We start from the raw sequence: 14,522 nt of genomic DNA, 5'->3' as shown, positions 1-14,522 counted from the left end.
GGGCTGCTTAACAAGTACCTCACAATGGGTTGACTTAAACTACAGAAATTTACTGGCTCACCGTTCCGAGGCTAGAGAAGCTCCAAATCAAGTTATCAGAAAGTCTTGCTTTCTCCAAGAGTCTGTAGCATTCTCGTGCTGGCTTCTGGCCATCCTGGGGCTCCTTGGCTTGTATTTTTGCCTCCCGCCACATGACCATGTCCTCTCCTTTCTGCCCGCCCCTCTGGTTTCCGCTGTCTTCTGGCTTCTTGCCTCTCCCTGTGACTCTCTCTTTATGAGACCTCTGGAAATCCAGATTCAGGCCCACCCTGGTTCAGGTGGCTACACCTTAACTGAAAATCACATCTTCAAAAGCTCCTATTTCCAATGGGTTTTCATTCACAGGGGTGTGTATAGAGACTGAAAACCTTTGTTTGTTGGGGCACACAATTTGATCTACCACAGGACACTTTGGTATATTTTAAATTTTTGAAGGAAACACAGCATTCTGTGTAGGACACTGAGCAAATTACTACCATTAAATTGTTTGGACCTAACTATGTAATAAAAGAAGTGTTACTGAGGAAAAATGGGTTCTTTTTTCCTGATGTGTCCCTTAAGCCAATTCCTGAGACACCGGGGTTTCAGTGAGAGACAGAGATGATTGGTTGCACAAGCAGTGGAGCACAGAGGCGTCATGGCCCCAAACTGCCTTATGGGTCTGCAGGAATTCTAATACTTTGTAACATCGGGGTGCTAATGAATAACTGGGGTGGAGCTGGACACAGGTTCCTTCATTAATAAACATTAAGGGGCTGAACAGGATGGGGGGTGGATAAGGTAGTGTCAGTCTGGGATAGGGATGAACAGAATAAAGGTCAGTGAGGTTTTACATATGGATATTAGACAGAGAGGGACGGAGTGGTTCCCATCCCAATAGTAAGTGCACCAGGTGAGCCTAATCTGTAAACAAGGGTAAGAGCAATCTAGAATTACCATCACAAGGGTGAAGTTAGGTCTAGAGTAACCATAAACAGACCACTCTAGCTAGCTTCAGATAGTAACCTTTTCCTATTTTAAAATATCAAGGCATCTCTATAATGATTTTTGTAATCATAATTATTTGAATTCTTAACTTTTCATTATAGGAACTGTTAGATTTTTTTTTTAATTGACCTGGGGCCCTGAGAATGTATTACTGAGATTCTAAATTCACCATGAACCAAGGTTTGGGAAACTCTGCCTTAGGGAACGGTGGAGCCACAAGATAAAAGGAGACTGTGTGCCTGAATTTCTACACCGGGGAAAGCCACCTGCCAGTTAAGAACTCCCACACTGAACTGGTATACGAGCCAGAAATATACCTCTGTTGCCTTAACCCGCTGAACTTTTGGGGTTTACTTATTGCAGTAGCTAGCATTACCCTAACTACCACAGAGTGCGTGGGTATCCAGACCTGAGCTGTGGCAGAGCTGCAGGTGTCAGCAGCAGACTCCTGCAAACCACAGTGGGGATAAGAGCAGCTACCTCTGCGTGGAGGCCCCTGAGCCAGGGGACACCTCTTCCCCAAGACCAGTCCCCGAAACTAAGTTCGACCTTAAATAGAATGGGAAAAGGAGATGGAGAGGAAGGATGCCAAAGATTTAACCCAAATGCAACTGAGAAGCCTTAAAATTGGCATTTTAAATTTTGAATGCCAATTATACTTTTCAGAAAATAAACAAATTTACGTTTTTGCTCAAAATTCTGTAAAATTTGGAATCTACCACATATACGCTACAGGGAGGAAAGAAGTAAAGATAGAGGCCCCTGTTTCTGTAACTGGTCCCCTCGCTACAGATGGCATTCATGACTTCCCTTCTCCACTTTCTTTCCATGGCCCCTTGCTCTGGGCCAACATTTCAGAGGTCGGGGCTCTTTACCTATCCGGATGAGGAGCCGGAGTCCTTGGAGGAACTGCCCACTGAGGCTCTCAGTGGAAACACACCCCTTCCCTTGCTTACTAAAACCTCTGAACCCAGAATCATAGAATATTGGTATCAGGAACACGATAATGTAAGATGAGTAGACAAAAACCACAGATGTCCACTACAGAAGTGATGAAAACATCTCACAGGATCTTCTTCGGTCCTGCTCTGCTCAGCTGTAGTATGACTATGTTTGGCTGCTCACTTTCCTCCTAGTGAGGCTGACCTAATTAGGTTGTTTATAGGTATAATTGGCTTCTCTAAACTAGAATGCAAGCTCGGCAAGGGCAGGGACTTTGCCCATCTTATTTACTATTCTGTGCCTGGAACATGACAGTCAATAAATATTTGATGTCTAATAACGCATCAACAAATGCCTAGTAGTTCACATCAGGCATTTTAATATGCATTATCTCGTCGGAACCCTTGGCTCTTTGGAATGGAAGGGTTAGTAAATTGGAGACATCGGTATGGGATAGGGTAACTAAAATATTTGGGTGGCACCTTGAATGCCCTGAAGTAGTTTTCAAGAAGGCACAGCCAAAGTATTAGTAATTTTCCTATTTTTAGGTTCTAACTTGGTGAAAACTGTGCAATTTTTACAATGTACTCAATTCCTTCATTCATTAAATGAAATCAACCAGATACTATGATAGTTGCTGTCACCAGGCAACCAAGTTGTGACTTGCGTTTCACAATATACACAGTGATTCAACATACATTTAATAGTTCTGTATCTTTTCCAACAAGTGCGAATGTATTTTCTCCTCTAAGGAAGGGGCCCTGTCCTCCGTCCCCACTTCCCCTTGGCACCTCAGTTAAGCTTGGAAGAAAGGCCAAGGGAGGGGGGGCTGGCTCGTCCCTTCCTGGGCCCCTCCACGGTACTCTCCGCACAGTCCCGTTACAGCACTAACCACGACTTCAGGGCACCTGTTTCTCCACAGGCCTATGTCCCCCTCTTGCCGATGTTAAGGCAGGATCTTCATTGTCCTCCTGTCACTGGTAGTTGGCGCACAAGATGGGCTGAAGAAATGCAAACTGAATGAACCAAAAACCTTTAGCCTACTTCACAATGTCACCTAGGGCACCCTCCGCCAACTTCACAATGTCACCTCAGGCAGGATTTTGTCTACTTCACAATGTCAATTTCAACTCGCCCTGTACAGAAATGGGGACTTCCCAGGGGGTCACGGATATCTCTAGTTTCAGCCCCGACTGAATCACACTCCCCTGGTGGCTCCAGCCCGCACCGAGAAAAGCAAAGGCTCGATCGTCCTGAGCTGCAGCCCATGGGTTTAGCTCCGCAGCCGGGCTGGAGGGGCTCTAGCCGCTGAGCTCCCGGGGACCTGTGAGGGCCTCGCGCCCCAGGCACCTCTGCACGCATCAGACCTGCTCGTGCGCAGCGCCATGCCCTTCACCCGGGCTCAGGGCGCCCCTTCCGCGGCGGCAGGGGAGTGGCAGAGCCCGCAGGCGGGGGCCAGAGGCGTGGGTGCGAACTGATCCAGTCGAGCCCCGGACCGCAACACCGCCCCACAGTCCAGGGAAAGCGGCCGCGGCACGTCCCGCGGGGGCCGCTCTGGGGAACTTTCGCAGGCGGCCCACAGGTGGCCGGAAAGTCAGCGCGCGAGGGCCCGCCTCCCCCAGACCGGGGCCCGGGAGACGAAGGTCGTTCCCGAGGCCACGCGAGACCTCCTCGCCCCGAAGAGCCCCCACCGGGCACGGCTCATGACCCAGGAAAGTTAAGGAAGTGCCAGCCCCGCAGACGCGGCGCCCCGCTGCAGCGCGCAGAGCCGCTCCCGGGCCGCTGTGCCCGCGCCGTCCTCCCGCAGCCGAGCGCGGGTCGCGGCCGCGCAACGATGTCCCGCCGGGACCCGGCCGGGGGCCCGGGGCTGCCCGCGCTGCCCGTCCCGCCGCCGCCGCTGCTGCTGCTGCTCGTGGTGTCCGCGGCGCTGCCGAGCCTGGCAGGTGAGCAGGGCGCGCCCCCCGCGCCCCCCGCGCCCCCCGCGTTCCCGGCGCCCCGCGCCCCGCGAGAGGCGGCTCCCCGCGGGCCGGCCCCCGCCCGCCCGAGCTGCGGGGCCCGCCAGGTTATGCCCACCGGGGGTCGTGCCGGGTGGACGCCAAGGATCGCGCTTGCGTGGGGGCCCCCGAGAAGCGCCTGGGGGAGTTGGGGCCAGATTGGCGGCGGACACAAATCCGTGCTGTCCTACACCCGCGCCTGGCGCGCACGGCCGCCTCTGGTCCCAAAAAAGCTCCGGGCAAAGGGCTTCTAAATATATGTACTCAGTTGGGACCGGGCTCTGATTCCGGGCTGCCATTATTTTTTGACAGTATTACGAATATTAATAAATACAAGAATAGTAAAAATTGCAGTCTGGTAGCGTGCGTTTGCTGTGTGCCGGGCAGCGTGCTAAAGAGCTGTACGTTATTGATGAAATGCTCACTATAATACTAAGTAAAATTACAATCTCCAGTCTGCAGATGAGGAAATAGAGAAGCTCGTGTAAAGGTAAAAGCAGGTGAAGGCAGAGCTGGGATGCCAAAGCACGTTTGCTGAACTACTCCCCTCTTGGTAAAACAGGTTTATCCGTTCAGGTTAGCAACCCTAATCTCTGACCTTTGTCTCCTTAAAAAGAAAAAAAAATCTTTGGATTTTTCGCTTCCATTCACAATCTTCCAGGCCAAGATTGTGAACCACACTGCACTTGAAAGACTTCAAAACTATTGCTGAGAGAGGATTAACTTTGTTTTATTTCAAAATCCCTTTTCTGTGTTTACCTTGTGCAAGAAGAGTGGGGCTTGGGGGGTGCCCCCTTCCTGAATGTGGATAGTGATTGTTACACCACCATCGTCAAGTGTGTACAGCCTTTGCTTCCACAACTTGCCCGCCTTTCCAAATCTTTTAGGTTGCCCAGGCCTCAGGGATGAGAAGTGATGGGTGCCCAGGCGCCCGGCTCTTGACTCAGCTGCCGGGTCCGCGCTTTGCCTGGGTGGAGGAGGTGTCTTCAGTCCAGGAAGACCGCTGATTGTTTTAGTCAAGGGAGACCTCGGTGAGGGTAGACAGGGGCTCAGAAACGGCCATGGTTTTTGTGTCTGGGACGCTGGCCGAAATAGTTCTTCACTTTCTATTCTTTTGGGCTTTTAAGATGATTTAAAATGTGTCTGCAGGTGGAAGAGAGGGAAGTCCTAAGTGGAAGTGGAGGCATTGTTTTTCTGAAGATGGGGCGCTGTGCATTCAGGAAGACACCCTTGCAAGAAACTGTTTCTTAAACCGAGTTCCCCAAATAGTAAGCTGACGCCCGTGACAGGTGGGTCAGGAGTCCAGGCAGAGACTGAGGACTTTTCTGCTGCAAAATAATCCTTCCGGCGCTCTGCCAGCTGGGAGGCTTCTTGTCGTGGTGCTGAGAGGCTGGCGATGCCCACACTGACTTTTTCAAGTGGACATGACCTCCGTTTCCTGTTCCACTCATATTAATCTATTTTCCATTAGCGCCCTTAAGGTTTTTGGCTCACCCTTCTACTAAACTGTCAACCTCTTGGGAGCAGAAAGGAAGGAGCCTCGCTACCTGTGGCTTGTCCTGTTTTCTTTGCAGCGCCCAGCTCTGTCCTCTGAACTTAGTAGGGACTCGATAATCACTGAAGGGATTGCATTGTCATCCCCTTGGAATGTATTTCATATCCACAAATATGCATCTATTTATCTAGAAACAGCTTCTTTAATCTTTAGCGTTTGCTTTGTAGTCTCAGTATTTCAGAAATTGGCAAATAATTGCACTTTCTTCCCAGCCATCCTTTCAAGCTACAGACCTCTACTGGCATTACCTTTCTCTTTCCAGACTGAACAGCCCCATATTTGCTGTTCGAACGTCCTTGTATAATTTTTCAAGTGGTCTGTATAGCGAAGTTAGTTTGTTTCTAGGGAAAGCAGATGGGCTGGCTGCTGAGGGACTCGCGAGGCGGCGTGTGCCTGGGTAAAACTGGTTCAGAAGGTGGCCATCGGTTCTGCCTGGCTGCACTACAGAAATTCACGGGAAGCCCGTTCACCCCTATATACACCTAAATCGATTCACTGGTATGCCAACTGTTGATTTTCAGCGAGCAAATATAGCCTGCGCCAAGCGTGTTCTCACATAATCAAACTACGTGGGACAGAAAATATCAGGGAGTCTCAGGCTGGAGGGCTGGGCACTCCAGTCTCGCGACAGGGTGTACCTCCACTGGACAGTGCTTGTGTGACACAGCTGACGGCTGGGACGCAGCCCTTTCCAAGAGCCCACTTGAGACCCACAGATTCCCTCTCTAGAAGGATTGGCGCCTTTATCTGGTGGTTGAGGAGTTTACGGTCCTGGGAGTTGTACAGCTTTCTTGGGGGGGGGGGGGGCGGAATGTTCATTCTTTCAGTGGTAGTTCTCGAAACAAAGGTCTCTTTGGATGCAGACTGTCTGTGTTTGAACCTGAACTCCTGCATGCATATATGGAGTCGGGATTCAAGCTGTGGGACCTTTAGTCAATTATTTAATCTCTATACACCTCCGTTTCCTCATCTGTAAAATGGGGATTATAATAGCATCTACCTCATCGGGCTGAACCCAGTAAGTGCTACAAAATTGTGTGGCCATTAGTCATTGGAGTTGCTTTTCCCTGGAAAAGGGATTGCAGGTGGTGCTTTGAAGCAACAACTGTTTACAAAAGCAGGGTGTTTCCATAATCATAATTAACATCTGGGGAGCTGAGCTCACGGAAGCACATTAAGCAGGCTGGTGTATCTGAAAACTGAGATCAGTGTCTTAGCACTCTTCCCTGGGTTACAACTGACTGACTAAATCACCTTGATTATTTTTATCTAAACACATTTTTATTAACCACGACGGCTTTAAAGTTTACTGATTCTCACTAAGTCTTCCTACCATTCATCTCTATTATTGCCTCGGTGTTTCAGACCCAAAATAAGTCAGTGCTCTCTGTAAATTCAAACATTTTCTTGTGCTTTCCCTGTATCCGTTTGTCTATAAAAATGTAATGCAAGGCAAGTTTCAGAGCAACTCTTGAGAGAAGTCCCCATTTTTCTTCATTATTAGGCTAGTTTTCCTGCTCCTTCTCAAAATGTGAATCCAATAGCAAAGATCAAAAACTTTCTTTAGGAGAAAATTAAAAAGACTGTTCCTTCAGGGTTTAAACTGTAGTAGAACAATTTTTTCAAAAAATTTTCATGGTGATTGACTTGCCACAATATATAGCAATGAGTCATGTGGACATCTTGATGTGGTTTGTTCTGACATGCAGAGCAGAAGTTTTTGTTTCCATACTTTGGGCATTAATTCTACATTATCTCCTGTTATCTTTTGCCTTTGTTCCAGTCCAAATTATAAAACATTAACTATTGAGCTAGCAAAAGAAAAGATGTAGCAACATCAATCATCTAATGAGTTTCAAGGGATTGATTTTCTTCAATATTCTGGTTTTTAAATGTGTGTAAGCTTCGCCTTTTTTAAAAAAATGGGGTAGTTTCCAATTACTCCTACAAAGTGACTTATATTTAAAAATATTTTGAAAATTTAGCTTTAAAATGTGGCTAGTAAATTTATTAATAATAGTGTTATGTAGCCTCTGTACTATTGCAAAACAGGAATTTACTTACTATGGTAAAAGAAACAGAGGTAGTGAAATTATGAGGAAATTTTAGTCTAAAACTTGAAACTCTGTATCTGCACAAATAACAGATATCATGGTACAATCTTCCTGGGGGAAATTGTGGAAGTCTCTTGGTTGAGAAATTTGAAAACAGAATAAACAAATCCCTGAATGGCTCTAAAAAAATGTCAATCAAGTGCTGTAGTAATTCCAGCAGAAGGTGTTGTTGAGTTATTCAAACCAGTGCTACTCTCTTTACGGTCATTTCCAACCCTAAGATGCCAGAGTTCTAATTTGTAATTAGAAATCAAGAATTAATATGTGATGAACTTGAAAAGATTCCCTTTCCATATGGGACCTTCCCAGACAGTCTGAAAGTTTGGGATTTAGGTGCCCCCACAATCAGTAAAGATTGTGTTAGGCTCAAAGGAGTGGATACAGTGAAATAGGAGATGCCATCCCTGATCCTCAAGGAGCTGATAATCAAATTAACCAGACCAAATACACACAAAAGCAAGAGTGATCAAGCTGAGGCGTGAGCTCGGAGTGCTGAGTTAGAATGGGACAAAGCTGACTTCTGTTGATAGCGCGTTGGGCAAGAACCCTGATTTAAGCTGGCTGTGCAGAATAGGTACGTTTGGTGGAGATGGTGGAAAGGATGATTTCAATTCAAATAAATATCCAGCATTTTTCTGCATTAGTGTTTTGTTGATCTGAAGCTTTTTGTTTTAAGCTGTATCCCTTTTACTCACCTAATATATTTGACACTGAAACATCCCACTTCCGTCTTCTCACCTGCCCTTCATTCTGGCGTCACGCAGGTGTGACCTGAGGCACCTCAACTCAGCCGTGCTGTGGGAATATCTGACTTTCCGACTCGGAGCTTCTCTGAAATCATAACCGCTTAGCACTAGAGTATGTGCAAACCTGGGAATGTGGAGTTAACCTTTTATCATAGGGAAACCTCTGACCTCTGTGGGACAGGAGCAGGTGATGAAATGCTCCCCTCTTCCATCCCTCCAATGGAGATCTCCAAGGCTCATTCTGCAGCCTCTGCCAAGGCCCCCAGTGGGGCAAGCACTAGGGTCCACAGTGGAGACTCAGAATGCAGCCTTGAGTTGGCTTTCCCTCCTTCCCTGTTTCACTCTATCAGTTCTCCTACTCTCGTTCCCTGGGAGCATTTCCCCAAATAACCCTCCTTTCAGCAGGAGTCTTAGACTCTGATTTCTGGGGAACCGGATGCTAAAACATCTGTGTGTAATTTTATTGTCTGGAGATTGTTCATTTGTGAATCAGTTATTCTTATAATTGGCCCTGAGGAATAGTCCAAGCAGATCTAAAAACTAGTTATCAATTTACACAGAGCCCTTTCCAAGAAAGCAGGTAAATGAAGGTGAAGGAAGTGCAATCTCAAGATGCAGGGAGCAAAAAAGACACTGAAAAAAATTGTAGGTTTGTAGCAAATAAAGTATGTAGAAAAGTGAATGAGAAAAAAAAAGATACTGAACAATTGTGCTCTATGAACATAAAAGAGAAATACAGTTTGAGAGTCAGAACCAGTGGACTTTTAGCTAAGCCAACTCGTAATAGGCTAAATTGCAATTATAATTTTTTAAAAAATATTTTCTCATAAATTCTGCCTGCTCTCACATTTCTTTCTCTTTTCTCTTAACTTACTGAACACATTGGACAAAATTTGTGTCCTAGGGAAATTAGGCTCCAAATATAGGAGAGAGTGACTTAGGCCACTTAATACTATTTTATAAATTATTTCTAAGACATGGCTAGGAATTATTTTCAAATGAAATTGACTAACTCATAGAAAATATTTGAGTGCACATGTAAATAAAAAATTAATTTGAGGGTTGGGTTTTTAGATAGAAAAATTAAAATAATGGGACTTCTTCCATCTTTATTTATAGAAGAAAAATACTGTTTTTATAAGGTAACATACTCATTTCATTCAATAAATATCAAGTATGTTGATTTTAAGGCTATTGCTACTGAAAAATGTCTGAACCTGATATTTCATGTTCTCAGCTCTGGGAAAAATATCAACATATGGCACTTGGCTAGTGGACTGGATGGACTTAAAATGAGAGCCTGAACCATCCTTTGGCCCCTTACCCTGGCTTGAAGAACTAGTTATTTGAGTTATTTTAGGCTAACCACCAGGAAAGAATGTTCTAACAAGATTCACTTTCATTTAAAGGACATACATAAGTAAACTGGATCCACCTAAGAAACACTTTTGGGCACCTACTTTGCCCAGTTACAATACTTGCAGATGAACAGAAATGGTGCCTGCCTTCCACTGAGAACTTATGTAAAACTACATTAGGATAAAATATGTCATCTTTTTCTACCCTTTCCCTACTACTGTCTTCATACCATTCCTTCCCAACACAGAGATGCTTTTTAAAAATAGGAAAATGGGTGGCGGACTTGGCCCAGTGGTTAGGGCGTCTGTCTACCACATGGGAGGTCTGCGGTTCAAACCTCGCGCCTCCTTGACCCGTGTGGAGCCGGCCCATGCGCAGTGCTGATGTGGCAAGGAGTGCCCTGTCGCGCAGGGGTGTCGCCCATATACGGGTGCCCCACGTGCAAGGAGGGCGCCCTGTAAGGAGAGTCGCCCAGCACGAGGGAGAGTGCAGCCTGCCCAGGAATGGTACTGCACACACAGAGAGCTGACACAAGATGATACAACAAAAGAAATACAGATTCCCGTGCCGCTGACAACACCAGAAGCAGACAAAGAAGACGCAGCAAATAGACACAGAGAACAGACAACTGGGGGGGGGGGCGGGGAGGAAGGGGAGAGAAATAAATCTTAAAAAATAAATAAACAAATAAATAAAAATAGGAAAATGTACTGGCTTAAACAATGAAAAGATTCACAAAAATCAGAGAATAGCGTGAAAGACCAGAGAGTTGCTACATGGAGAAAACATTGAGTAATGGAGGGCATCAATCAGAGGTGGTGCGAGAAACTCAGAATTTGACTTAATTTTCAAAGCACTGCCTATATTGGTCAGTTCGTGAGCAGCACATTTTCCAATTGACTGGGTGAAGGGTTTTTCGTGTATGGAGGCACACACCCATCATTGAAAAAAAAAACCACAGGTTTGCAGAAGTTTATTTTTGGTGGTCAGGAAATTAGGTAGTCCCAGCCCCAGTGAAAATACTGTATACCTGAGTGCTCACAGTTCCTTGAGTTGAACCAAGATTTACAGCCATCGGGGTTGCTGGAATGAAATGTGAGGAGAAAGGCTCCAATGAGAAATGCCAAGGTTTTGGAGAGGGGTCAAAGCTAAACTCATGCCATGTGGTTGCCACTGAAAGAGAAAGGGCAGGGCTTGCTCACCTTCCTCTTTTCTATTACACTTCCTGTTTCTTTTACCCTCCTGCTCCCCAGTCTGCAGCTACCTTTCAGTCAGCCAGCCTTGCCTCCTCATTGCCCGACAGGGAGCCCTGGAGGTGAGGGTGGAAGGGAAGGTGTGAGGAAAGCTGGGAAGGGGCTGAGGCTCTGGCGATTTTGGTTCAACTCTGGAAAACATTTCTTGTATTAGGGAGGCCAACGGGCGTCACTGAAAATTAGACTATTTGGTGCACTGTGTCTGTTGACAAAATGCTCTGCACTTACCTCTATTTATGAACATCATGACTTCCACTTTTTCAAAAAGCCCTGACACTATGGTCGTGATTTTAGTCAGAAGTAAATTGAGGAAATAAGAGACTTTCATACTCAGGATTTTAGGTTTTGCTTATTTAAACATGAGTTATGGGGGAATGAGCTAGGAGGGATGCAGGCTTCAGGCTGAGAGGTCATGAAGCTGGAAAGCAGAAGATGGAGGATGGATTGGGAGGGAGCCAGAGTTGTGGATGTTTTGGATTTTCGGCGCTTATTGAATCAGCCAGATGGTGTCATCAAGTGGGCTGTAGCATGTGCAGGAAAAGAAGGAACTGAACCCATGGAGGAGAATAAGGAGACAGAGGCTGGTAAAGGAGGAGCTTCAGGAGAGCATGGTGTCCAGAACTCTAGGGGAGGAAGGAGCTTTAAGATTGAGGGCGTAGTGACAGATCAAGTGCTTTTGGAAGAGCATGTGACATCAAGACTCAGGGACTCCTTGGTGACCAGGTGGGGAGCTGTGCCGGTGGTGTGGTGGGGATGGATGCCAGATGCTGCAGGCTGAGGCAGAACAGCGAGGATGTGCAGTGTCCCAGCACATGTCTCCTTCTAGAAGACGAGTCTCGCAACTGAGGCCATCACCACACCTCGGGCACCACACTTTGGGCAGTCCTGATTCAGTGTAGACACTCTTTAAAGTTGCAATAAATGCAAGAATGGAGTGAGGGGTTCAGGCAAAAGCTTGGGCTGGCCACAGGATCCAAGAGGGCTTTCGTGGTGGGTTTGTTTTTAACCTTTCAGACAATAGATCCTCTTGATAGAAGCCACCATGGCAGGGAGTGAGCTTCAAGTTACAGGAGCCCAAAGAAGGAGGAGGGAAGGAAGTTCCTGAATGAGGCAAGAAGGGTGGGATCCAGAGCATGGGTGGAGGGATTGAGGCAGACGAGAAGGGAGAGAGGACCAAGAGGGCAGGATTCCTGAGGATGAATTTATGAAACGATCAGGAAGTAGAGTTCACAGCCCATAGGGTTTTGTTGTTGTTGTTTTTCTGCAAAATTGGAATCTGGTGTCATATGTGGAGAATGAAGCAAGAGAGAGGATAAGGAGCCAGAAGAATAGCAACACTTTGGCCCAACTGCTGAGCGGGGAGGACAGAGCTGCTGGCCAAGGACTGACCCCTAGGCTTGGTTGAATTAATCAAGCAATTAAGCTCCTGCCGAGCCCAGAATCCCACCCTCTAAGATGAGGCATTTAGGCCCAGCCCTAGGGTGGTGTGACTGTGCCCTACCTTCCAGCACATTCCACTGCATTCTGTGTGCAGTCCCCTGGAGCTTGTAACCAAGAGGCAGATTTCCCAGTGCTAAGAGGATGGATGTCTTTGAAAGCAAACCGATGGGAATTGGTGGTTACCTGGGCAGACAGTGTCAGCATCCCAGTTCACTGGTGTTCTGTCCTTGTTCCCTCTCCTCTCCTTCCAGAAGTCTCCTATGCAACTGCGTACTGGATGAGTTCTGAGAAGAAAATACAAGTCAAAAACATACTGGACAAGAACGGGGACGCCTATGGCTTTTACAACGACTCTATGACAACTACGGGCTGGGGCGTCCTGGAGATCAAGGCCGGCTATGGCGCCCAGGCCCTGAGCAATGAGCTCATCATGTTCACCGCCGGCTTCCTGGAGGGTTACCTCACTGCCCAGTAAGTACCCTGGTCACAGTGAAGTGACTGCCTGGAGACCACTATCACTTACCTTGCTCCAGCCGTGGCTTTTGTCTTCCTGGTTGTACATTAGAACTGACAAGTAGTGAGGCACTGAGTAGCTTCTCATGCTCTGGAAACCATTATCCCCATAAGTGGAACCTGCCTAGGAAGGACCTAGCCCCAGTTCTGGCGCTCTTCAATTCTCATAGCACTTTCTGTTGTTTTTTCAACCTTTCCTTCACATGAAAGTATTTTAAAGGGAAGCCAAACCATTTAGTCCCACTGGTCGTTTATTGTTTGGTGGAAAGCAAGTGAGAGGTAGAGTGACTCCTTGAGAACCACCAAACAGGAACGATTCATTAAAAACAAAATGGAGGCTGCTTTCTTTTCAGCAGTTTGAAGCGATACTTCCAAATGGGCAAAGAGATTTTAAACTGAAGTTTTAATGAGTCTAATATGAAGGTTCCTTCCAGCTTTCTGTCTCTTGATTCTGGTGTCATAAAAATATCAAGGGTGTAGTTAATCATACTGCAGTCAAGGTACCTCCTTTTTGGAGAAAAGTTCTTTAAGGGAAATAAAGTTGTGACCCATTTAATCAAGACTCATTCCTCCTGCAGTATAAGAAGTGTCTTGATGACTTTTCTTCTCTGTGACCTAGATTGTTGAACCAAACCTTACTTCAGGCTGTTACTGCCTTAGTCATAGTAAATGCTCCGCTGACCTTAACCTATTTCTGGGTATTGGAGATGATCTCAGATGTTGACTGACTAGGTATTGGGCTCTGGCTCCACTTTTTATCTTTTTGTAAACGAAAATTCATTTTTTAATTTTTATACCCAGTTTTTTTTTTTACATTACCTTAAAAGTACCCTTAAACAGCCTACTGTTTGGAAATGCATAAACTGAATAAGATATTTAAAACATGTCCTGGACCAGGGTTACTGAGGCATCTTGGGGGAGGGGAGGTGTTTAAGTAATGATTGTCCTTTTCTTTTCTGTCATCCACCAACATGGAACAATCTTGTTTGTCTTTGGCTTGAGTGTTTCCCCTTCTGACATCTGCTGAGGCTTCCATGGTTCCCTTCATCTCCAGCGGCATGTCAGTGTCACCAAGGACGCAAAATTCAGCACAAGTTTAAGTCTCCTGCCCTCAGCAGATCCATTGGCTCTCAATGTCCATTGCCCCATCATAGACACACAAGAAGACATTTAGTGGCTCCCTCTACCTCCTTGAGGTGCTCAGCCTTGCCTCGTTTGGCTCATAGCCCAGACAGCCCAAGAAGCCTTCTCTACTTCCCTAACAATTATGGGGTAGGAAACTTTAGGCCTGGGTTACCTCCCAGAGCAACTAAATAAATCTTTGAAACTGCCTGGTATTTCTGCATTCCCTTCACCCAGAGCATGAGACCAGGGTAAAGGGCCCATTCCAGGTATGTACACACTTGCCCAGCTTTTCTGTTATTCTCTCCTAGAATTTTAAAGGTGATGGAAAGGGGCAAGTGATCAACCCCTGGAAAAGATGGTGGAAAAGATGTGGCAGCATAAAAACATATATGAAAAAAGTTAAATGCGGAAGTTTCCATTTTTAAAAAATATATACAAAATAATGAGAGAGAAAA

The 14,522-nt window shown here is 46.3% G+C and overlaps 1 protein-coding gene across 1 annotated transcript in view; it reads left to right on the top strand.

Annotated features, from left to right (window-relative positions):
• Nucleotides 1-3,413: 3,413 nt before the first annotated feature.
• PLBD1 (phospholipase B domain containing 1) overlaps nucleotides 3,414-14,522 on the top strand; it is a 67,731-nt gene continuing 56,622 nt past the window's right edge. Inside the window, exons 1-2 of the mRNA XM_004460323.4 lie at nucleotides 3,414-3,911; nucleotides 12,681-12,900. Coding sequence (XP_004460380.2) covers nucleotides 3,803-3,911; nucleotides 12,681-12,900 — 329 coding nt within the window. The 5' untranslated portion in view covers nucleotides 3,414-3,802. The remainder of the gene's footprint in view (nucleotides 3,912-12,680; nucleotides 12,901-14,522) is intronic.

The sequence above is a fragment of the Dasypus novemcinctus genome, chromosome 20 (assembly GCF_030445035.2).
Source record: "Dasypus novemcinctus isolate mDasNov1 chromosome 20, mDasNov1.1.hap2, whole genome shotgun sequence".
Taxonomy (NCBI): Eukaryota; Metazoa; Chordata; class Mammalia; order Cingulata; family Dasypodidae; genus Dasypus; species Dasypus novemcinctus.
The sequence above is the reverse complement of the archived record's forward strand: the minus strand, read 5'-3'. Positions and strand labels throughout refer to the sequence as shown.